The sequence below is a fragment of the Lepisma saccharinum genome, chromosome 7 (assembly GCF_977018435.1).
Source record: "Lepisma saccharinum chromosome 7, izLepSacc3.1, whole genome shotgun sequence".
In the NCBI taxonomy this organism is placed as follows: domain Eukaryota; kingdom Metazoa; phylum Arthropoda; class Insecta; order Zygentoma; family Lepismatidae; genus Lepisma; species Lepisma saccharinum.
In genome coordinates, this window is record NC_139235.1 from 85,735,630 (window position 1) to 85,760,843 (window position 25,214).

The following is a 25,214-nucleotide window of genomic DNA, read 5'->3' on the forward strand; positions in this document are numbered from 1 at the left end:
TCCCACTTTTAAACTGTAGGTCTGATCTTCATTATCCTTACTGTGCACAAAGTGGATTTAAAACACCAACTCAATCAATCAATAGAAAAGCATTGTTTATGGCAACATAATTCATCCTATATAGTATACATGTTGGTTTCATGGTAACGGTAATATATTTTCACCAAGAATAAACTCGCTCACAAAAAACACCCAAGCCCAGGACTTGAACTCACGACTCCTGGCATTACAGCATGATGTACTAACCACTTTGCCATGGAGGTCAGCAAGAATGATAATACTGTTACAAATATTGTAAAATAATTACAAAAAGGATTGTAATTTCATTCCAAAGTCAGCATATATTCCCTTCATACATAATAATAATTCTGTATTTTAATTTTAATATAATTATGAGTAAACATTTTCAAATATATATTACAATTATTAATATTTTTTATAAAATACCAATTATCATGATTTGAACAGCGTTTACAATGTCTTTTTAAGAAAAGCAAAAATTTATGAATACACACAAGAAGTTTTCATAAAACCTGCCACTTTAAGGTTCATCATAAGATGGGGCAAGACATTTTGAACCTGATTCCAAAATTCTGCCACCTACAGCCGGAGTAATAGTTTCTTGAAGAAGCACTGGGAAACAAAACATCTCAACACAGACAATTGCCCTTTCATTTTCCATCAGTCTGGGCTTTTCGATGCCACTTTCTTGACATAGCTGATTTGTTGTGCCTTAGGAAAACAATGGGTGTTAAATTCATCTCAATATCCACAAGGACTCTTCATTGCCTTGGACGTTCTCGAACATTTTGAATCTAAGTCTGTTTGAGTTCTTATATGCTGCAGTGATTATAATCCTGTGGAGAAATATTCACTATGAAAAAGGTTGAATACTGGATGCAGCAAATTCTTTGCCTTTTCCTTCCGCTAGCAGTTAGTTTGGCAATGGCACTGGCTGAACTCAATGTTCCTTCTAAAAGCATACATGGTGTATGTCCCCCCCTCCCTCAGGGTCTTTTTTTACCCAAGTTTATATTTAGCCAATGATAATTAAGAAAAATCCAAAAACTTGTGGTGTATGTACTTCCCAAATAACCAAAATATGCATACCGGTTAATGCTTACATGGTTTGGAGTCCATCACGAGTGAACATCAACCCTGATAACTGTAGGTAATCTGGATGAGAGAAATTCCCGACACTGCAGAACATGAAATGTATAAGAGAACAGCCACAAAACATCTGGATTCCAAAACCATGACTACGATCAATATCAACAACTTCAAACACTGAAGTGTGATGTTGAACAAAATGTTTCACCTTTCCACACATGCAACAATGCAACGTGCACATGTAATAAATTCACATTCATGTAAGCATATTTCCCTTTCTTGTGTGTTACAAAAGGAACAAACTTGAGTGTTGATTAGTAGTTTTTTGTTTTACACTAGCTATGGCAATGAACTCTGCTTAAGATGCATGTCTATGTGCTCCCTAAAATGTGTTTTGTAACGAAATGTTCTATGGCAGTGTGCACATACAAATAATTTGCCATCATTGTGCAATGTCCAGTGATTTTCAAGTATCTCTTCTGAACAGTACGAGGTCCTGCAAAGCGTGCATGAGAAGGGATTTTCCTCTTTGTATCGAATTGAATGATATCTGAGAACAAACAATGAAGAAAATGACCTTTTACATGTAGAACATCGATATCCCCTCTCTTTATTATGAGACAGTAAATGTTTCTTGAGGGATTTTTTAGTACTGCATCCGTTATTACACACAGGACATGTATACTGCTTACTGTGTGTGTGTAAATGTAAGTTAAGTCCATATTTAGTAGTGCATCCTAGATTACACACAGAACATATATATTCCTTCTTCCTCGAATGTATCTTAATGTGACGTTTGCGGACGTCATAGGTGTAAAATCTTTTTCCACATATGTGGCATTCATACTGTTTTTCTTTCCTAGTGTGAACCTTCACATGTTGCGACCAATATACGTTGCTGATCTGCTTTCCACACACAGAACACAAAGTTGTTTTGCACATATGTTTTCTTTGAGACTGCTTGCTTGTCTTCGTTACAAGAACAATAAACTTACGACTACTGTCAGTAAGGTTGTGAAAGTCTTGCTTGGCATTTTCTTTAAGTAAACCACTGGAAGCAGGTTTTAAGGTTAAGGAGGAGGCATTAAGTGTCATGTCAACTTGCTTATCACTTTCATCTACATTAAGTTTTGATAAGATCGCTCTGGTAATCTCCGGATTCCCTAAGGCCCGTTGTAGCTGTCCTCCGTTCTCTGAAAAACTAAACATTGAAAACAAAATTACTTCCACGCAGTGATTTATCTACATACCCCAAAACCCATGCAACTTTTACAAATTTTCAATTTCCTCCAGATGGAAAATTCTGATAAACCCCTGCTTAAACACTGAATAACTTTTATGCAAGTATGTACAAACATGTAACAAATAAAACAAAGTTATTTATAAAATTTAATAACTCTGAGGCAGATATATAACAATGAAATAAAATTACACATTTAACCCTTAAAGGACAGTGTGACACTGGTAAGCGAGGTTGCTAATGCTGGCTGTGACATGTACACCCGCCGCAAAATGACTTCGGCCCTCATAACAAAAGCACAAAAAATACAGAAAATTTATGTGATAAGCTATTATTAAGCTATTAGATACAGCAAAAAATGCATACGGAGTCATGTTGCCTTTACTTTTGAGAACCATTTGGATGCGCTTGGGCATCTCTAAGACTTCGGAAGTAATATAAGTCCTAAAAATGAGATTGAACTTCCCATTGTTAGAAATATTTCCATGGAAACGAAGCCTAAATATTGGACATGGAATGAAATTTTCTACGAAATCCGATAGAAGATATCGAGCTGAATCCATTGCATGTAAATTCATTTCTCTATCTCAATTAGCAACGGAGATATGGGCGTTTGAAATTAGGTAATTGTTTATTTCAAATCATCTTCATGGAAACAACAACAATGGCTAAAAATGAGATTCAACTTTTCATGGAAACGAAGCCTAAATATTGGACATGGAATGAATTTTGTTTACGAAATGCGAAATAATAGCTTTTCACATGAATTTTCTGTATTTTTTGTGCTTTTGTTACCACTTTCAAACATGTAACTTTATCAATTCATGTAATTTAATTTTCCTTGATGAAAGTTATTTAATTTCAGAATATTTCTTAATTTTATTTTATTTTCACAAAAAAACTTTACTCGACATTTAGATGCTTTTGGTTTCTAAAAATATTACTACAAACTTTTTTATATTTTTTTTTGTCTGTGACATGTGTGACACCATGCACATTATTTACTTTGCAGGATTATGGAACGATGCAAAGGCTATTGAAATTATCATAAATAGATTCTTCAAGCTAAGATTTTTTTTCAGAAATGAAGTGTGATACCTCATAGTATAGATATAGAAACAATAAATTAAAATGAAATTAGAATTAATTTAGTTTTGTTATGGTAATGGAATTAAATTAAGTGGAGAGACCACACATGAAATTCAATTTCTGCTATAAAAAATAATAGGTTTGAAACAATGTTATTTAAAAGTCATGAAACCAATGTTTGAATTAAAAATTCCAAATTCTGGAGAGTTTTCCCTTTAATTTCATACCTAATAAGTGACACTTTGAATAAAAATAAAATTAAGCTTGTTTTTCCACTTTCACATGAAATGGCTCAGTATACTGTGATTCAGCCAATGCATTTACTTTTGAGAACCATTTGGATGTTTTGTGTGTAGCTGTGGTCTAAAATGTCAGGCTTTGGGCTTGGGCTATGGGACTGGTGCAGGTTCCAGTCTCCTAGTGGGGGGCCAACTTTTCTCCTGAGATTTCGGCCTGTGTATGGGATCGGTGGCCACCCACCATCATGGGGAGCTATAAGCGAGTAGCACAACCATGTCATGGAAACCTACAACAACAACTGGGAATTTGTTGTGCTGACCACACAACACCCCGTAACTGGTTGGATCATTGTTCACCTCTTCTGAGACATATGGGAGCGAGGCCTGGTGTTGGTAGGTAGGCCCTGTCCTTACATGGGTTATTATTATTTTATGATATTTGGGGTGGATTTTAAATTGCCTGCTAAAAATAAGCATGACTTTTACAATATTAGAAAATATTTTTTTCTCTGGAAGTATCACCACAAGTGTTCAAATCTTGAGTGGAGTACATATCAGAAAATATGCAGGCACTGTTTTGAACCCTCATATCATGGTGTTGCTTATGTGGTAGCCTGGCAAAGTACAAACTTTGTGTATGTATATGTAACACGTAAAACATGTTGTTTTTTTTGCCAGGCTTGTCGAAAACTGAGAGGGGTTGTAATGTGGGGGGAGGCAAAGGGTAGTGATGAAGTTGTGGGGTGAGAATGTGGGGACATTACTGGGTGGCCTTTATCAGACCAAGGGATGTGGTTACACTCCTGGCTGATATATAAGCTCTCCCATCTTTTTACGTACTGGGGTGTTGGTGGCAGATTTCTTGGTGGAGGTGTATGAAGCAATTTTAATGGTAGGAGGCAATCAGATAACATATAAATCATAGCTTAGTTATCACACTACATGTTGGACCAAAGACTTTCTATTGGATTTTGACAACTTTAGGTATGCAGTGAAAACCACAAAGAAACTTTTGATCCAATTTGATGAAAGTTCCTATTACATTTTACATAAAATAATTGAAACGCATTGATGATTGCGAAAAATATCACTTTCCTATGTGACGCTCACACTTTCACTGCTATTTGTGAGAAATATGAATTTTTGCTCATCGCACAGTACTTTGCAAGGTATTGTTAAATATATTTTGCCTAAATTATTTGTAATTATGTCTCTTTGTGTTCAAACTTGACAGTGGTTTCCTCCAGGTACAGTTTTCCAACCTCGCACCAGTGACCAGTTTCTCTGCTTCCAATTTTAACATGCCAAATAGCAAGTATTCTCTAACATTATTCCTCAAAGTTGGGTTTATGTTTCGTTCTCTATGAATATGTTGGGTGAATATACTTTCTGACTTCATGTTACAAGCAAGAATGTAAATCTTTCACCATGGTGTTTCTAGTCTAGTAAAGGAACCTCCAATAAAATTGGATACTATCTGTTCGTGCTCAAGACCTATGTTACCACATTAAGGATTTCTGGACTATGAAATATTTCAGGGTGGGCAGGTAACTTTTGGAGAAGTGTACTTCATAACTTAGCACCAACTTAATTATGAATAATACACTTGTGCAAAACTTTGAAGGAGGAGGGTTGAAGAATATTATGGGATGTTACAATATTGTTGAAGACATCGGTGAATAAGTTGTACACATTCATGCAATAAAACAAAATATTTTGTAAATATTTATATGACAGAGATCATGGTGAGGAATGTGTAGTGGTATTTTACTTGCAAGTTATTTGTGTGCTGCTATGGAACACAAAAACATATTTCAGACTGGCTGACTGTCTGGATATGTAGATCCACCACCACATTTGAAACTGGCATGAGGGAATTGCGTTAATGTTGCTAGATTACGGTGAAGCTTGTAGTATACATACTTTCTGAGGTTCCAGAAAGCTTGGTGCTACTATACCTTGAGGCACAGGATAAGCCAACTGAAGTGGGAAAATTTTTATGCTATATGCACATATGCAGTCTACAAATATTACATTTTCTTTCATACGGAAAAACACTATTAAAAAATCTTTCCTGGGCGAAGAGGACATACCACCACCCTGAAATACCAGAGAATGCACAAAACCAGTTAGAAGTTCTTTGAGCTGTTTAACTTTGAAGACTTGTAAAGAAAGAAGAAATAAGTCTGCTGACTCAATAGTGTGTGTATGTGTTACTGACTAATCACTCTCAATCAGTGCCAGGAGGGTGTGAAAGGGTGCTTGCACACCTCATAATTTTCTACTGCACACCTTTTTCAAAACTTAGGTTCAAACAAAAACATTAACTCATACAATCTTATGTCATGTCGTCACATTGAGCACTGAATATTATGTATTGAAATAAGCCTGCAGTTCTTACATCTCCCTGGAAAAAAATCTTTAGTCATTGGCCTTCCTTGAACAAGCTGTTCCTTTCAAATTTCTAAACATGTCGTTCTGACAGAATCAAGTGAAAATGGAACAAGTTGCTGGTATTCTTAATTTTCATTGGCATATCATCATAGATGCCTAGTAAAATGTGATTAGTATTTCATTTAGTGGTTAAAACATGCATGTATGTTTCATTTTTCTTTATTTCAACATCAGGTAAGAATTTACAATACCGGACCCCTCCCCGATTTTTTGAAATATTTTGCATACTCACTAATCACGAATTTGAAGTTAAAATTTGGGGGTCACGTGTAGAAATTGCAAAATAAGCTAAATTGAGTGAGGAAATTTTGCCGTTCAAGTGCTACAAAACTAACATTTTTTATCGGTCCGTGATCGCAATCGTCCCACAAACTATTCACGGATAGCCCCACAAACCATTCTCGGTAAGGTTAGGTTAGGCAAACATAGTTAAAATGGTAACAGTTTAGTATATCGGAAACACATTAAAATCGGATATTTTGTGTTTCGCATGGTTCGTACTTACCAATTGTGTATTGCAGAACATAGTTCAAGGTACCATTATGCTTTTTACAAGAAAACAAACAGAATTTTTCACATAGAGTAGAATGATTTCTTTGATTCCTTTCCTCGCTTCCGTAACACACAATATGGCGGCCACATCTTGACTCATGTTGTGGGTATGCAGTGTTTCCAACCTTCTTCACCAAAAAATACCTACTATCATGTACATCACCGGTGGAAATTGTAAATTATGCACAAGTAGCTGACTGATAGCCCCACAAACCATTATGCATGGTAGCTGACGGATAGCCCCACGAACCATTTCCGATAAGGTTAGGTTTGGTTAGGCAAACACAGTGAAAAAAAAGGGGGGTTGGAAACACTGACAAGGTGTTACGTCATCAAACGTACGCTGCATCCGGTTTAGGTACAGGAGGCAAATGAAAACAATGGCAATTGTGCGTCAGTGAGATATTTCGCTTGAAAAATACATGGTTTCCCAGTCAAATATATTCCACGATGAAAGAAAATACCTCGACGAACATTGTAAACCTTAGACAAACTCATTTCCGTAAGTAGTTTTGCAAGGCCTCAATTAGGGAGTATGCGAAATATTAAAAAAATCGGGGAGGGGTACGGTATTGTAAATTCGTACCCAACATCACACCCCCTCAGCACCTCTGGATGATTAATTTGGCACTGCCGCTAGTCTCAATGGATTACGTTTCTGAGATAGCTTGTTTTAAAAGCAATGCGTACCATTAATTTTAATGTCATCATTATGGCAATAATACAATGAAATATATGTTAATAATTTTACTTACGTTAGCAACCAAGCCTGGAGGTTTGAAAGTAGTTTTTCTGTAAAAATGAGGAAATATTTCCAATATACAAACCTGTTACCGTTAAAATTTGGGGTCATAAAACCATTCACGGATAGCCCCAAACCATTCACGGTAAGGTAAGTTTAGTATAGCTTAGTTAAAAATTGGGGTCGTAGTAATATCAGGAATATATAAATTTCATTCTAAAATGTAAAATATTGCAATAACTATTGTTTTCGTGGAGAAATCCAGGGTATCTGTTCCGATCGCAGACCACTCAATTTCACTTATTTTGCAATTTCTACACGTGACCCCCAAATTTTAACTTCAAATTCGTGATTAGGAGGCCTCAATTAGGGAGTATGCGAAATATTAAAAAAATCGGGGAGGGGTACGGTACTGTAAATTCGTACCCAACATCACACCCCCTCAGCACCCCTGGATGATTAATTTGGCACTGCCGCTGCTCTCAATGGATTACGTTTCTGAGATAGTTTGTTTTAAAAGCAATGTGTACCATTAATTTTAATGTCATCACTATGGCAATAATACAATGAAATATATGTTAATAATTTTACTTACGTTGTAACTGGATGAGCAACCAAGCCTGGAGGTTTGAAACGTATATATGCAAAGAAATCAGGAAAGTCACTGGACTCGTTGCTTATGACACCATACAACGTATCTGGATCCAGATTTTCTATTGTTTGGCTGCCAACAAAAGTTGTAGTTAAAGTTCCAGAACTCAATGGATCACTACAGAACTTCAGTTCTTCCTGATTATCCAACTCTTCACCCACCTCCCTGAGAAAGTTTCCTTCATCACCACCGGATTGCAAGGGATCTTGGTCAGACTCCAGTTTCGTGTTTCCTGTGTAAATTTCAAACTTAGCAGAATCTGATTTACAATTGGCCACTATTGAGTCTTCAGTCTTTTCATTGGGTTTCAAAATACACTTATTTTTACATGAATGATTACTGAAATAAGTAAATGCATTGATACTCTTATCTTCCACCTGCATGATGGAAGGACTTCTATGATGTTGTCAAGGGAACAATGTGTGACAATTTAATTTACATACTTTGAGAGCAGTCACTTTTGAATGCTTCCTTTCCACATTCAGTATAAAAATGCTACGTGTTACACTCAAAAGATTTATCCTTTGTTTGTAGTTCTGTGTTTACAGAAAGGGATTTATGAATTTTTAATGGAGTACTGATAAAATGCAGCTTTGAAGATAAAATTCCATGTACATAATTGTTGCAGAATGTTCAAATCCTCTGATCCAGTGATTCCTGAAATTACACAAAATACGTAGTTACAATTAAGAAAATGCTTATTTCATAAAAATGAGTAATAAAAATAAAATATGAATTTTGAAATGAATGTGTGTTGTGTAAATGACGACGAGCAAGCAAATTAAGCTGTGAAAATTATAAAAATATTAAAAATTCAGGCAACAATGTTTCTAGTGCTTCCCCAGTGCACCAAGGACATTTGCACCCATTATAATAACAAAACGTAAGAATGAAGTATCCAGGCACTTCACTGTTTGTTCCTTCATCTTCATCGTTACATAAAGCTACAGAGGGCATGATCTATTTTACAATGGCCTCTTCCATTTCCCCCTCGTAGTCATACAATCCTCATCATCTTTATTATTATTATTGATGGGACAGTTTAATCAGTAAATAAGACATTGTATATGTATGTGATATACATTGGCTGTCAATTATAAATAGGCTGTAATTTAGTGCAATATTCTGCCATTTTGTTTATTTACTTATTTATGGGTCTGAAGCAGTGCACATCTAACTTTCACCACACCAAAACTAAATGCTAAGAAATTGAAAAGCCCTCCTAACCTAACCACATATATGTATTATTAAACCTATGTATAATTGTAGGTTAGGAAAGCCAGGTTTAGAACTTCCTGCAGTTAATGGAAGCTGCATGTGCACTGGACCCATTTATTTATTATGCTGCACACACACCAGGCATCTGGACATTCATTTTGCTATTATTTTTTTTTAATTGATTGATTGCTTGATTTATTTCGTCCATGAATCACATTGTTTGCATTTACATGCACTTACATCGAACATGTCAATTTATATTTACACAATCATAGATATTTCAATATAATAGTACAATGAAATACAATATATATACACATGAAATATAGTAAAATAGGTATATATTAAGAATACCGGAAGTATCTCAGATTACTTAAAATTCGGCATACTCACTAATTTTGGCCTCGTAATCACGAATCTGCAGTTAAAAATTGGCGGTCACGTCTAGAAAAATAAGCTTGTCAATTACCGCTATGCAATAACGTGGAAACAGAGTTCGTTATATCGGACACATTACAATCGGATATTTTGTGTTTCTCATGGTTCGTACTTACGAATTGTGTATTGCGGAACATAGTTGAAGGTGCCATTATGCTTTTTACCTGAAAATAACATTGATTTTTCACATTACGAGTAATTTTCTTGGTTCCTTTCTTCTGTTGCAGAACATACAATATGGCACGCACAGCTGTGGATCATTGCGCGTCGTGGTTGTGTTTTGTCGATTTGGAGTGGGTACGCAGTGTTTCAACCTTCTTAACCGAAAAATACCTACTTTTGTGTTCATTATGTCATCACAAACCATTCACAGATAGCCCAAAAAAACATTCACGATAGCCCCACAAACCATTGACGGATAGCCCCAAAAACCATTCACGATAGCCCCACAGACCATTTCCAGCAAGCTGAGGTTGAGTTGGGTTATGTAAGTATAGTTAAAAAAAAATTCTCATAAAAAAAAAAGTAAGTTTGGAAACACTGGCGAGACTGCGTGACTTTCGACGCTCGCGGCATCTGCAGGTACATAATGGAAACAACGGCATTATGTTGTCGCTTTGCACAAAATGCAAGTTTATTGTATCAAAAGTGCTTATTTCTTGTTGTGCAGCATTTTACGGTGAGAAAATACCTCCATGAACTTTCAAAATGCTACATAAGCTCATTTCCGTAAGTAGTTTCTTCTGTAAAAATGAAGAAATGTGTCTCCGATATAACGAACTGTTACCATATATATAGCTATATAAAAAGTAAAGAAGATAAAAGAATAAAAAATGAAATTTTATTGTTGCATGCTTAGATATTCATCTGCTGAGTAAAAGCAATGTTCCAGTAAATATGTGTATAGTTCTCTCTTAAAAGCTTTGCAGGTTTCGATTGTTTTTATGTGGTTTGGAAGGTTGTTATACAAGAGAGTCTCTGTGTACCTAGGCCCTTTTTTGATGTAAAACTATATTGTGTGCAGGTATTAGTAAGTTAGTTTTATTTCTTGTGTTATAATTGTGTATGTCATGGTGGCACAATTCATAGAAATTTGCTTTTACATAATGGAGCAGGTGAAAAATGTACAAGCATGGGAGTGGCAGAACACCTAGATGCTTGAACAGCTTCCTACATGGTTCCTTCGATCTTGCCCCCATCATGATTCGTACAACTTTCTTTTGTAAAATAAAAATCTGCTTGCTTAAAAACATACAATTTGTCATGGCTTTGTAAAGTAAATGTTTAAATATGCCGTTTGTTTTTCAAAGGAAAAACACATTACAATCACTTAATCACTATTCAATATCTTCAAAGAACACCTACAATTTTATATTGCGTCAGTAGAATATCGGTATCAGTAATTTTTATGTCAGTAGTCCTTGGTATCAGCAAAAATTTCATATTAGCTAACTTTCGGATACCAGTAACAAAACCAATCCACGAATAAAATATCGGCCCAATTCCCATTTGTTTTATTGCAATTTCATCATGCTACGAATGCAATTTTAACATATTTCGATTTACTTCTGTTAACACATACTGTGGAGTTTTAGCAATTACTCAAGATTTTGTTCAATATATGCTTTTGTAGTTAGGTTGAACAGGCCACGCTTGGTTCTCTTGCATTACAATAAAGTCCCTAAATGCATTCTACTAAGGTTCTGAGATACTTCTACATTAATGACAGTCGCTTGTCAACGGAAAATGCATTGTCTATGGGAAGCGAGCATGCTTGTGTAAGGTAACCTTTAAGTTGTTTTTTTCAACATAAATAACTTTTTCGAAATCCAACAGTGCTCATTACTTTAACCCGTTTCTGCCCATTGTCGACGTTACATTCGGGCAGCTCTGAAACAGAAATAATTATCGGTGTGAGTGGTACAGCATTTTATGTAGTGTTGGTTGGTATCACTGCATACGATGACGCCAACCACTCCCCTCCTTCTGTCTCGTGGGGTGTATTGTGTATGGACTTTTCCAGGCCTGCAGAAGGTGCAATGTCATTCTGTAACAAGTAAGTGCATTTCTGTTTGTTATTAAATTACTTTTCCTTAGTAAGTCAATAATAAGCTTCTAAAAACATGTCGTTTTACTAATGTTGAGCAAGTTTCATGTTATTCATTGAAGGCATGGTAATATTTTGACATAGTTTTTTGTGTCGACAATGGTCACGGAAGGGAGTAGCTGTTCCGGAGTGCATGACATTCACACTTTCACTTCTCGAGTTGATAACAAAGTTGTTCTGATAGCAAATATGCAATTATGTGCTTGCCTAAGGGTGAAGGGTCGTGGGAACTGGCGAAAGAAACCAATATAATATACAATAGGAAGCAAGTCTTACATACAAGTGTAAAACAGCCACTCTGATATAGACTACTCTTTGTTCATAAAGCTGTAACATTTTTTTCTTTTGGTTTCAGTTTGATGGTGGAGGAGGTAGCTTCCATTTTAGAAGAACATGAGGAGACTGAAGGTATTTTGGCGGCTAAAGTGTACACGGAACATCCAGAAAATGCAGCGGTGAGTGATGGTGACAGCGATGGAGAGCACCCGTCAGGTGATCTGAACAGCTTATCAGGCAATCAGCTTCGAGCTACAGCAGAGCTCATGTTTACGAAAGTAACAGAAGAAGGAATGTTGCACTGCTGATGTCGAGAACTGGGATCAGGAGGTAGGTGATTTAGATTTCCAGTCAGAAGATCCTAATTTATGTTCCACGAGTGTTGCTGATACAGCAGAGGAACCAAATATCAATGACAATGAAGACTCTATTCATAACCAGATGTACAGTGACCAATTGGAAAACTTGACATTCCAGGGAGGGTCTCAGACAGAAAAAACAAAACTATCTGCAAAAAAGCCTAATTGGAAGAAAGGTGATATTCCAGATAGATCCCAAAGGGAATTCCAACGCCACCATTTCTTGACAGAGATTTCACACCTGTAGATTTGTTTCAGATGTTTTTTGACGATGACTTTATAGAATTTGTTGCTAACTGTACAGTACAATACGCTAAAGAAAATGGGAACATGTCTTTTACTTTGTCGAATGATGAACTCCGTCTGTTCTTTGCCATCCTTTTCCTGTCAGGTTATAATGTTCTTCCCTGAACCAGAATGTACTGGGACATAGCGGAAGACGTCCATCATGATGCGGTGTCAAAAGCTATATCCAGAAATTGGTTTGAAGAAATTTTGAGAAATTTACACTTCTGCAACAATTCTGAAATAGATGAAAGGGACAGGTTTAGCAAGATAAGACCAGTGTGGTGTATGTTAAATGAGCGCTCGCTTAACTACTTCCCTGGGGATGCATACCTTTCCGTAGACGAATCCATGATTCCATATTTTGGGCGTCACGGTGCTAAACAGCACATACATGGTAAGCCGATACCATTCGGTTACAAAGTGTGGGCAATAGCTACCAGAAGTGGCTATCTCGTTCAAGGAGAACTTTACCAGGGTGCTTCAACAGGGAAAACGATCCTTGAACTTGGTGTTGGTGGATCAGTGGTTATGGACCTTATATCGGAACTACCATTGATACTTACATTTTACAATTTCTTTCCTTCTGTTCGATTGCTAGAATACCTGAAAGAAAAAGGACATCTTGCAACGGGAACTACACGAAATAACAGGGTTGAACAAGCACCGCTACCAGATCCAAAACAATTTAAAAAGCTTCCTCGAGGCAGCCACTCTCAAGTGTTAGATCAAAAAAGTGGTATTACATTAGTTCGGTACAATGACAACAGTGTCGTAACTGTAATTTCTACAGCTTGTGGTACGGACCCAATCTGTAAACTTAAAAGGAGGTCAAGTGCACACAAAAAGCATATGTTTGTCCCTCAACCAGCTTGTGTTGTCATGTACAATACATTCATGGGGGGAGTTGATCGACTTGACCAAAATATTGCATCGTATCGGATTAATATCAGAAATAAGAAGTGGTACTGGCCAATGATTGCCTACATACTTAACGTTACAATGAATAACGCATGGCAATTATATCGCTTAACTTATAAAGTGTCTTCAGAAAACCTGGACTTGCTGGGATTCACGAGATATGTTGTCAGGGCATACTTAGTTATGTAGCGTCCTGCAGCCGGTAGGCCAACCATGAAAGTTGACAAACGGGTACCTGATGAAGTACATTTTTCTGGCCACGGACACTACCTTCAAACATGTGTGACGCAAGTGAGGTGTGAGTTCTGCGGAAAAGCTACACGTAAGAAGTGTCAGATATGTAAAGTTGGCTGCCATGTAAATTGCAGCGAGGCGTTTCATACAAGGTAAAAAAAAAGAAAACAATTTTGAGGGAAAGAACTAAGATATTCTCATTATTTCTATGAGAACATGCTTATTAGAAAATCCTTATTATTTGTTGGATTGGACGATATTTTGTATCTGTAGAGTTCAAGTGTAAGAAAACAGTTTATATTTATGCCATTAGATAATAAATACAAGATAACAAAACACTATATGTAGTTTTTCTATTAATTTTCGATGATGCCTTTCATGCCCATTGTCAACATGCTATAGGGAATCTATACTGGGGTCACTTGTGACCATTGTTGACAAATGTCGACATCCGTTTTCTCACAAACTATACACTAAAAAATAAAATCATTCCAGACACTTAATTATGTTCTAAGTATATCAAATATGAATGCAAGTACTCAGAAAATAATTTAGGCAGAAACGGGTTAAGGAAGGTTCAAATTTCGTGCCAAAATTCTATGATAATTAGTCTCCCTGCTAGGAGAATTTGAAAAAATATCCATGTGGGTAACAGTTTACTATCCTTCGGACACCTATAACGTCTTAGTTTCGTCAATTTTTGACATTTGTACTTACCTATCTGCTTTGCGGAACATTCCGTGAATGGTTTTTGGGGTTATCCATCCCGGAATCGGTGGGAAATTTAAACTAAAAAAATATTTTCGTTTGAAATTTTTGAGTCCAAATTTCCCACCGATTCCGGGCTCTGCCCCTGGGGGAATTGACATACCGCCCCCAACTGCTAATGTGGCCCTGCCTCCACTTCGCTACGGCTCCCCGGCTTTCTCTATGGACTCCCTGTTAAAGGCATGTTAGAAATTGGCCTGAGTCACCTGCCCCCAAATGAGCCCCAAACTTTTAAATTTGAAGAAATCCGGGTACTAGTTCACTATCCTGCGGACATGTCTTCATTTCTACAGAAGAAACAACTTACCATAATAAGTTCCTGTAGTATTGTCTAACGTCGGGAAGGTGTTTTGTGTGAAATTCAGGTAAGTTTTCTGTATCCTGGAAACGGATTTCGGTAAAAATTTATTATTCTTCGGACCTGCTTCGCGGAACATTCCTTAAGGTGTATTTACGTTTTTTTCATCAAAGTAATTGCAATTTTTCACATTATGAGTACTTCTTTCTCGTAGTCTTTTTCACTTGCCTGAGACACAATATGGCGCTTACACCTTCCTACATAATTGTGCGTCGTGCTTGTGTTTTGTCAATTTTCATTCGTTATGCAGTGTTTCAACCTTCGGAACCCAAGAAATACCCGTGAACAAAGCTTGGTAACAGTTTCGTATGGGCACAACACCTCTCACCCATTTATTTCGGCATTTTTAACATTCGGACTTACGTATTCTGCATTGCGAAAGATTCTTCAAGGTTGCATTTTGCTTTTTTCACGAAAATAATTTCAATTTTTCACATTAACACTAATTATTGTTCTTCCTTTTTTCGCATGTGTAACACACAATATAGCGGGCTCCACTCGAGTCACGTTGTGCATCATCAGTGGGTATGCAGGGTTTCCAACCTTCTTCACCGAAAATTACCTACTTTCGTGTTCGTCACATGTGCAAATTGTACACTATGCACGGATTTTTTATTTTTATTTTAACTATGCTTGCCTAACCTAACCCAACCTTACCGGAAAAGGTTTGTGGGGCTATCAGTGAATCGTTTTTGGGGCTAGCCCCACAAACCATTTACGGATAGCCCCGAAATCCATTTCCGGTAAGGTTAGGTTAGGTTGGGTTAGGCAAGCATAGTTAAGGTGAACATAGTTAAAAATCTTGTTCCAAAACAAAGAAAACAATGGCATGGTTGGAAACACTGAGAGGGAGTTACGTCATCAAACGTATGCAACATCCGGTACACGTAGAGGAAGCAAATAAAAGGAACGTCTATTGTGCATCGGGGACATATTTTTCTTGAAAAACACATGAATTCCTGTCACATAGATTCCACGACGAAAGAAAACACCTCAGTACTTGTCTGATAAGGCCCTAACACCTCTCACTCGTTTATTTCCTTAATTTTAGCATTGATACTTACATATTCTGCATTGCGGAAGATTCTTTAAGGTGAAGTTATGCCTTTTTCCATAAAATAGTGTCAACTTTTCATATTCCAAGTCATTATTTGTCTTCCTTGTTATGCTTGGGTAACAGACAATATGGCGTGCAGTCGTGCTTGTGTTTTGTCGATTTGGAGTGGGTATGCAGTGTTTCAACCTTCTTAACCGAAAAATACCTACTTTCGTGTTTATTATGTCATCATAAACCATTGACGGATAGCCCCAAAAACCATTGACGGATAGCCCCAAAAACCACTCACCATAGTCCCACGGACCATTTCCGGCAAGGTTAGGTTAAGTAAGCATAATTAAAAAAATCGCGTAAAAAAAAGGCACGTTTGGAAACACTGCCGAGACCGCGTGACTTTCGACGTTCGCATCATCTGCACGTACATAATGGAAACAACGGCCTAATGTTACAGAAGATGCAAGTTCCTTACGTAAAAACTGATTATTTATTGTTCTGCAGCATTCTATGGTGAAGTTTTTAGTTTCCGCGAAAGAAAATACCTTCAAGAACCTCGACAATGATACAGAAAGTGATTTCAGTAAGTAGTTTCTCCTGTAAATTTGAAGAAATTCGTTCGGGCGATATCAGACAGTTAACAACACCTCCACGAACTGTCAACATGCTACAGAAACTCATTTCCGCAAGTAGTTTCTTCTGTAAAAATGAAGAAATACGTTGTGCCCATACGAAACTGTTACCCTAAATACTTCGCCAACCAAATAATTTCAAGTATTAACAATACAACGTGACCAACGTATTATAAGCAAAAATAAATGGATCTAAAATAAAAATCTATGGATTTGTGCATCTTCGCCAATCTCATCTATCAGCGTTCGGTAATAATCGACATCCCGATTAGCCAAAAGTGGCAGATGATAAGTAAAATAATAAACTGAGTGAATGTTTAAACTTTTACGTTGAAACCTTAACTAACCCTTCATTCCTTTTCTGAATTTGTAGATTCTACGAAAAGGAGGTAAACCAGCTGACCGTGTGTAAACACATTGGCAACGGACAAACTGATCGCACACCTTATCCAACACAAGCCCCGCCCTTCGTCTTCCGACGTATAGGGCAAAAATAGGTCACACATATTAGGTTAGCATGAAGGTTTTTATGACGTCACAATCGAAGGGCGAGGCAGAGCTCAAAAGCGTGTGTTAAAAGTAAGACTCCCATCAACAACGAGGAAATCCCTCGCGGACGAATATATCCATTTACCACAACAAGATGACGTTAATGAGCAATTACACATCATAACTTCTTCCTGCAGCACGGGTACTTAAGGTGCGTTGCAAAATGATAAGAACGAATCAAAAAGTAAGTGTGACACGTTTACTAAGTTAGAGGTACAGGCACACAGCACATTACAATGCTCACCTAATGTACAGAAAGAGAAAACGTGTTGACCAGAAGTCATGTGCAGGCAAGGAGAAGGTACAAAGCAACGAACCTTAAAAGTGACCATGTTTACTGTTGCAAAATGATGATAACGGCATCCCAGAACCTGCTGTAATAGCCAATACACGAACCATGGCAGTACACCATTTTAAAGACCCGATCACACATGCTGTCCACCAGCGTTTTCAATAGATTAGCATCAAGGGCATCCCATGCAGTAACGATAGCATTCCTCAGGTCATGAACGTTGTTGTACTAGGTTCCATTGGTGTACACTGAACGGCACAGAAGACCCCACAGGTTTTCCATGGGGTTAATGTCAGGGAAAATCGCAGGCCAATCAATGACGTGCACATTCCTGTCCAGAAACCAGAAGATAGTGGACTCAGCAGTGTGTATAGTGGCGTTGTCTTGCTGAAAACGCCACTGATCGCCACCAATGCCATTGTCAAATGGCAATAGATTGTCCGTTAGGACGTTTTGGTATCCGAGCGCATTCATACGGCCTGTGGGAAAGGCGAGATTCGTTTTCCCATGATAACCAAACCCACCCCACACCATTACAGACTGTCCTCCTTGTTGTCTCTTGGAGAAGATCTTTTCCTCTTTGCGGAGATCATGCCAATAGTATCTCCAGCCATCGGGACCATCCAAATTAAATTTCTTTTCATCACTGAAAATTACCCGCCGCCATTCCTCCTTCCACGCCATGTGCATCTTGGCCCAGGACATGCGACGCTCCTTGTGTTGTGCTGTGAGTCGTGGCTGTCGTTTGGCCTTGCGATATCGGAGACGATTGCTGTGTTTCACAGCCCGTGATAGCTTTGATTGATGCACATGAATATGAGGATCACGAGCCAACTGTCCGAGGGATGATTCACGAGCAGCCAGCTTCCTCAGGACGTCACGTTCCTGTCAGGGCGTCAATTTCGGCGGCCTTCCCAGTGCTTTCTTCATTCCATACCTGTCTCCAAGTTTTAGGAAGTTGTTCACCACACAAGCGCTGCGACAAATTCGGCGTGCAATCTCATTCGAAGACAATCCCTCTTCCTTATATGCCAATATCTCCTCCTTTCCACGTTCCGACAATCTTGCTCGATGGCCCATTCTGCACCTTCATCAATGTTGTCGTACTCCTCAACAGGGCATGAATACCTCGTGATCTGAAGGCCTCCCCAATGGCGCAGTGGTAGCGTCGTCGCCTTGTAATCAAGGGGGCCCGGGTTCGATTCCCGGTGGAGGCACATAGTGGTTCGGATTCCACTTTAAACTGTAGGTCCAGTCCCGATTAGCCTAACTGTGCATAAAGTGGACTTAAAACAACAAATCAATCCAACCTCGCGATCTGCACGCTAGCTGCAACAGCGCCCTCTGTAGCCACTGGAAACGACATCTACTGGGGTAACCGCACTACGTTCTTATCATTTTGCAACGCTCTTTTGACTTCGACCTTGCCTGCTGTTACACATACACATCTCCCTGAACAATACCACGTTCCTCATAACATGCTTTCCTCTCTCTGTCAGTTTGCATCACTTTCGTTTCCTGTTTCCTTTTCGTTCCCACGATATGTTCAAATTCCATACCGTTCTTATCATTTTGCAACGCACCTTATTTTGCGGATTTCGGATTGTTACAAAGGACACAGCAAGACGATTAGACATTGTTTTTAAGGAAGATTAAGAAAGTGGGTTTGTGTTTTATGCGTTACCTTAGTGACCGAGCACGTTCAGCAATCGACTCACGATCTTGCCACCGAAAGTTTTGGGTTCGAGTCCCAGTCCTACACAGGGCTTTTCTTTGTGAGCGTTACATCATTTTATTCTAATCAGCATTTGTACCTATGTTTGCAGTTAGCCTAAAGAAGAGCAGTTACAAGGTATGTTAAGTAAAAGAAAGACAGAACTGTGCATATCTCTATCACATCATGAAACACAGTATTCAGAATATGACAATATATACAGGGTGGGCAGAAAGTTGCTTTTCCCAAAACAAGATTTCTTCATTAATTGGGGAAAGCGACTTTGTGCCAACCATGTATATTCCCTGTGGTGGCGCAACAGTTCTTTGAGGAGCAAGTTCTCCAACACCACACACACACTGACTTGCACTTGCATGTTGCCATGTTCCATGAACATATTTTCTCCGTTAAATAAAAATCTACATAAAATCGGTTTAAATTTAAATTTCTAAAACTCTTAGTACTCCTCTCCATGTATTTATGTACAGTATGTAACATTCTTATTCATACACGCGGATTTTTAAATAAAATGTTTTAATATCTGAAAGGAAATACACTCTTTTGAAATTGTTTCTCTACAATTCAATAACTCAATGACAATAATAAATTAAATGAAACTGAAAGAGAAACATGCCATTTTTTGTACATCTTTTATATTCGTAAACTTAATAATATAAAAGAAAAAGTATATTCAGAGCAAATTGACTGACAGTTCTAATACTTTGATGCATATTCTTCGGCTTTAATTACTGCTTGACACCTGTTCTTCATAGGATTAACCAGTTTATGACATGTTTCAGAGCTTATTTTATTCCACTCAGCTTGCACAACAGTTTTCAACTCTTGTCTGGACTTGACACCTGCTTTATGGACTCCCCTCTTCAAAATTTCCCATAAATGCTCAATGGGATTTAAGTCTGGACTTTGAGCTGGTGTTTGTAGTAGTTTGGGCACATTCCACATTAGCCAATTCATGTTAACTCGCACCTTATGCTTACTGTCATTGTCTTGTTGGAATCTGTAAATAGGTGGCATGTTCATTTTTTGTTCTTCAATATGTCCAAATAGACATATGCATCCATGATAGCATCAATAAACTGGATGATACCAACACCTTTGGACGACATACAGCCCCAAATCATTAATGACCCACCACCGTGTTTAACTGTTGGAACTGTGTTAATGTGATCATTGTCTTTATTTGATTTTCTCCAGACACTATTTATCCCATCTGACCCGTATATATTAATCTTGGACTCGTCTGACCATATGACACTATCACAAAATTCCTGGTCCTTGTGGATGTGCTTTTTCGCGAATGAAAATCTATTCCTGTGATTCACCTTATTTACATACAGCCGCTTTCGTGGTATTCTGCCACGATATCCATGCTTCCACAAGGCACATCGGGCAGTTTGATTGGTCATTATCTTGGCAGCAACATTTTCTACTAACGGTCGTAACTGAGGAACACTTAATTGGGGGTTTTGTTGCACTCTTTTTAAAATAAAGCGTTCATCACGTTTATTCAACACTCTCTCTTTTGGTTTTCTCGGCACATTCTGTGTTGAACCTTCCTCTCTAAATTTGTTTACTATGTATTGAACTGGGGAGTGTGATTTATTGACTGTTTGTCCAATTTTTCTTAAAGAATAACCTCTTAAGGGCCAAATTTATAATAACATCCTTCAGATCGGAACTAAGTTCCTTCACCTTGCCCATTCCGAACACGCTGATAGATAGACGATAGGCCTACAACAATACCTACCCCAGCATTCCGCTTGACAGGGAGTGCGCCTGCATGTTCAAACTTGTTACGAAGGTGCAAACTGCACGAAATTGCCCGAATAGCGGTGGCGCTGTATGCGAGGAAGATTGAAACTCTTGCCTATACGAATAACAATGTTGCATGAAACAGCATGTTTTTCTCTTCACACAAATTATATCTCTGTTTATACACTTTGAACATACATTTTTATTGACATTTGTTGGTGAAATCTTCATCAACATTAATTTCCAGGTACATATGAAAATGATTATATTTACTAGTAGATATGACATTTTTTCCTCGGAAATTCTGTGTGTACGAATAACAATGTTACATACTGTATGAATGTTTGTGCTATTCTTGTATATTATGTTTTACTATCCCTGCTGAAAATTTTGTCTACCGTTTTCATTAGATCTATAGACGTTTTGAAACATTGACTGTGTTCAGATTTTCAAACAGATATAAATAAAAATTCTTAATAATATGAATGAATTGTAATACTTACAACCACCATTTTAAGCTAAAAGCACTACATATAATACTGAATAAGTTATGTTCACTTTTATTTTAGTTTCTCTACTGTACTGTTTTCAGTAGATCTGTAGGGGTTTTGAAACACCTGTTAGGTTTAGATTTTCAAATAGATATAAAAACAAATTGTAAATCAGGAGGAATGAAAAGTTAAATTTACACCCAACAAGTTGTATTACATACACTGTATACAATATTTCACTTGTATTTAGGAAACCATCGAGTTTCAGTAGATTTCCGAGAGAAACAGAGAGTTCAGTTGATAACAGTAGATTCTGTCTACTGAAAACAGTAGAAATTTCCAGCAGGGTATCCTTGTATTATGTTTTATATTTGTACTGATGATATCTGTTGCATTATTGTAATGATTAATGGTGAATAAACACATTGATATTGATGTGGTTTTGCAACGTGAATTGACAATGATAATAGATTTTTAAAAGCAGGTGCAAAGAGCTTCAAAACAACACCATTATTGTATTTGTAGGACTACCTAATACTAAGAAAAAGTTGTTTCATAAAATTGATAAGAATGTTTTTTTGAAAAACTAAAAATCTGAATATTAAGAATTGTGTTTAAAACCTTTCTGTCTGCACCAACAGATTTCGAAGTCTAGTACTAGTTTCAGTTCGAGTCCAAACCTGAAGACACTGACAACAGTGGAATTCCTGGAGTTTCAGAGCAGTGTTAGTTTGGGTCGAGCCAAAGAGATTGAGTCTCTGAAGTGAATATTTCAACAGTACCACATATCCAAATGGCAGAACAAGGTTTATTTAGAAGGTCGGTATTGCTGTTACAACCACCTAACCACCACAGATTATTTACTACCCCAAAAATCTACCAGCCAATTGCAATGCTTGAAACAGTTGTAGCAGCAATCACTACCTATTTAGAAAAGAAATAAGCTGCACAGATCAACTGATAATCAAAATTTTGAGTGATTATTTATTTGTCAACTGGTTGAGGAGTTAGAACTTGCTTGCGTATTCAAGATTTGATGGAGCTTATTGTTAGTTTTGTGTTGTATGTGCTGCTGAACTATCTGGCAAGGGCAGTCAGCAGAAACTGGAACAGTAAGTTCTCCTTTTATAATAGAAAGATGCTTTGGAGAAGGCATTCCCACCGGTTGTTGAGACAATAATGTTCCGTGGCCAACACAATCTGCTGCTTCGAGGTGACAATTACAGTGGTCCACTAAATCTTGAGGATCCAAGTCACAAGGATGGGAATTTTTAGGGATTTGTTAGTGTTTCATGCGAAGGCAGGTGACAATGTACTAGAGGACTGCACCCAAACCTGCAGGAAGAACACATCTTACTTCAGTCCATTTATCCAAAACAGTCAAAAAAGTGTCCAAAGATAAATGTTTCAGTATTTAACCATATTGGGAGGACATGACTGCTGAGGCCATGACAGAGACAATTTTTGAGTATGCTTCGGACTGAATATGAACAATTTGGCAGGTCCTGGCATTGATGGAGCTGCAAACATGGAAGAACACATCAGTGGTGTTTGAACACGAATCAGAGAAATTATCCATCATGTTCCACCCACTGTTTGAATCTCGCACTGTTGTATGAATTGTCCATCTTGTACATGCATAACAGTTTTGAAATGAGGCACACTTGTTCCTTGTTTCAAAAGAACACAGTAGATTGTAAAATACTCAAAATGCATGTCTTAAGACATGATACTTTAGAGCCTTTTGGATCTGAAGGCTCAATCAATCACGTTCTTTTTTATCTATCTTTCTTGACATGTTCTTTTAACCAAAGAATATTATTTAAATGAAACACAAGAATAGGTTCACATGAGAACTTGCAGTATTCACTTGACTCAGTTCAGGGAATATATTTCTCATACCTTTAACTCTATCCTTATACAGACGAAGTAAAAACTGTTCCTAATTTTATGAAACCCAGTCACAATTAAGAAACGCATTTGTTGATCAATTTAAAATTTATGAATGTGTTAGCACTTAAAGCTATTTTGCATACTGCATAACACATTGAGATAGAACCCCTTACTTACAAGCCTTGTCTACAAGTTTAAAAAAGGGTGTAAAAGTTCCTTGAGTGGCATTAAAATGCAAAGCTGTAAAGGGGTCTGCAAAGAACAAACACACTAAAATATATCCTCACAGACAGTATTAAAGGCCATTACTTCTCAAGAAATCTAAAAACACTTAACAAAATACTATCATTACCTCCAAACATGGGTAGAAGGGAGATGAGCAAAAAATAAAATTTCCTCTTGTAACATTAAAATTGGCACATTTGACAAAATGTGCTGTATGCTTGAAAAAACAAGTCTTTGTTTACCTTACTCAATGAAAAACACCCATAATCAGTGGCGAAGCATCCTGTGAGGCCAGGAGGCCGGGCCTACCCACGCCATTACTCTTTTAAAGGTGTATTTACTTATTTCGTCAAAACATATGCAATGCAATGCAATGCAAAAGTTTGGAATTTTCATTTATGATAATTACAAAAAAATTCCAACCTTGTCCACTATACGAACTTTCCATGGAGTGAGGCACATTTGCTGGGGCCTCTTCTCTTCACATTCTGTCTTATGGTCGTACATGCGGGAAGCCTAATCTTACGAGTACTGTACGTATGCTTATAATGTGCTCGTGAGGCCGGCCTCGCGGTGTTACCCACTAGGACGAACAGAATATCAGCAACACTGCATTTCTGCCAGGGTTGGAAATTTGTTGTGTACCGGCATTTTATATCAACATTAGCCTGTGTTCTTGCAGAGAGATTTCTATTTCATTGTACATTCTCCTTATTTTGTAGAAACTTAGGTTTTCCTTCCTTTCATCGACAAGTTTAAGTGAAATTGAAAATTACGGAGTACTGTACTTCTGACTTCGTTTTCTGGTCAGAGTGCTGATGGTCTTGTCGATTCACCCAACACCGTAGCATAAACAGAAAGTCTAAAGAACTTATATTTGTAAAGTAAGTCTTCATACCAAATCATGTAAATTAAAATGCTAGTTACGCCTTATATTTACAAAGTTGTTTTACTTTCACTGGAAATAGAATATATTATTTTTATCGTGAACGGGGATTCCCTCGTTTGTTCCCTGTCTGTGAAAACTTGCCTGCTGCTCAGGACGCTACAAGGGAGTGTGGCTCGGAGCGCAAGGTTCATGATGGTAGAGCTTTGTTTGTGATTCGTGTCCTGTGCAGCGATCAGATTTATGCAAGTAAGTGCTGGACTAAAATGCAAGAACAACACGAACAATTGAGTTCTTAATTGAGTGAAGATGTAATCATCGGTAAGGTAGGACACACTTTTGGTCTTTCATGTTTCCTTCTTATAACAATAATTTCTAAAATGTTTTCAACTCTATTTTCCTTTGCAAGTAGCAGTGGCAAGTGACAGCAAAATTTTAAAAAAATTAAAAGTTGTTGAAACGTTATATGTGAGCAATGAGAGTACAATGCAAGGGAATACTTTTTTTTTGGGGTTTAGGACAAAGTGTGTTATGGGGTTATTGCGGGGCCCATGCCTGTTTCAGGTCTGGTGGAACAGGCCAGTGTTGTCACTTTGGATTGGCAGAAAAGAGCTAAATTGCTCCTAAAAATTGGGATTGGTTTATTATAACCTGTCTATATGTTAC

The 25,214-nt window shown here is 37.5% G+C and overlaps 1 protein-coding gene across 3 annotated transcripts; it reads right to left on the minus strand.

Moving 5' to 3' along the window:
* Positions 1 to 344: 344 nt before the first annotated feature.
* On the minus strand, positions 345 to 17,167 carry LOC145989990 (uncharacterized). Of its 3 annotated transcripts, none has more exons than XM_083125558.1 (3): positions 17,073 to 17,167; positions 8,022 to 8,735; positions 345 to 2,311 (listed from the first exon to the last, which is right to left on the minus strand). In XM_083125558.1, exons 2-3 carry the CDS (start codon positions 8,459 to 8,461, stop codon positions 1,450 to 1,452), a joined length of 1,302 nt encoding a protein of 433 aa, XP_082981684.1. In that variant the 5' UTR covers positions 8,462 to 8,735; positions 17,073 to 17,167; the 3' UTR covers positions 345 to 1,449. The 3 variants fall into 3 exon arrangements, with proteins under 3 accessions (XP_082981684.1, XP_082981685.1, XP_082981687.1); XM_083125559.1 differs by lacking the exon at positions 17,073 to 17,167 and adding an exon at positions 14,634 to 14,874; XM_083125561.1 differs by lacking the exon at positions 17,073 to 17,167 and adding an exon at positions 12,818 to 12,841.
* Positions 17,168 to 25,214: the final 8,047 nt, after the last annotated feature.

What these genes read in the sequence shown, in the direction of transcription:
- LOC145989990 (XM_083125558.1), bottom strand. Translation starts at nt 8,461, where the DNA reads ATGCAGGTGGAAGATAAGAGTATCAATGCATTTACTTATTTCAGTAAT. An exon ending in GTTGCTCATCCAGTTACAAC is followed by an intron (nt 2,312 to 8,021) that starts GTAAGTAAAATT and finishes TTCAATGTTTAG; the next exon opens with TTTTTCAGAGAACGGAGGAC.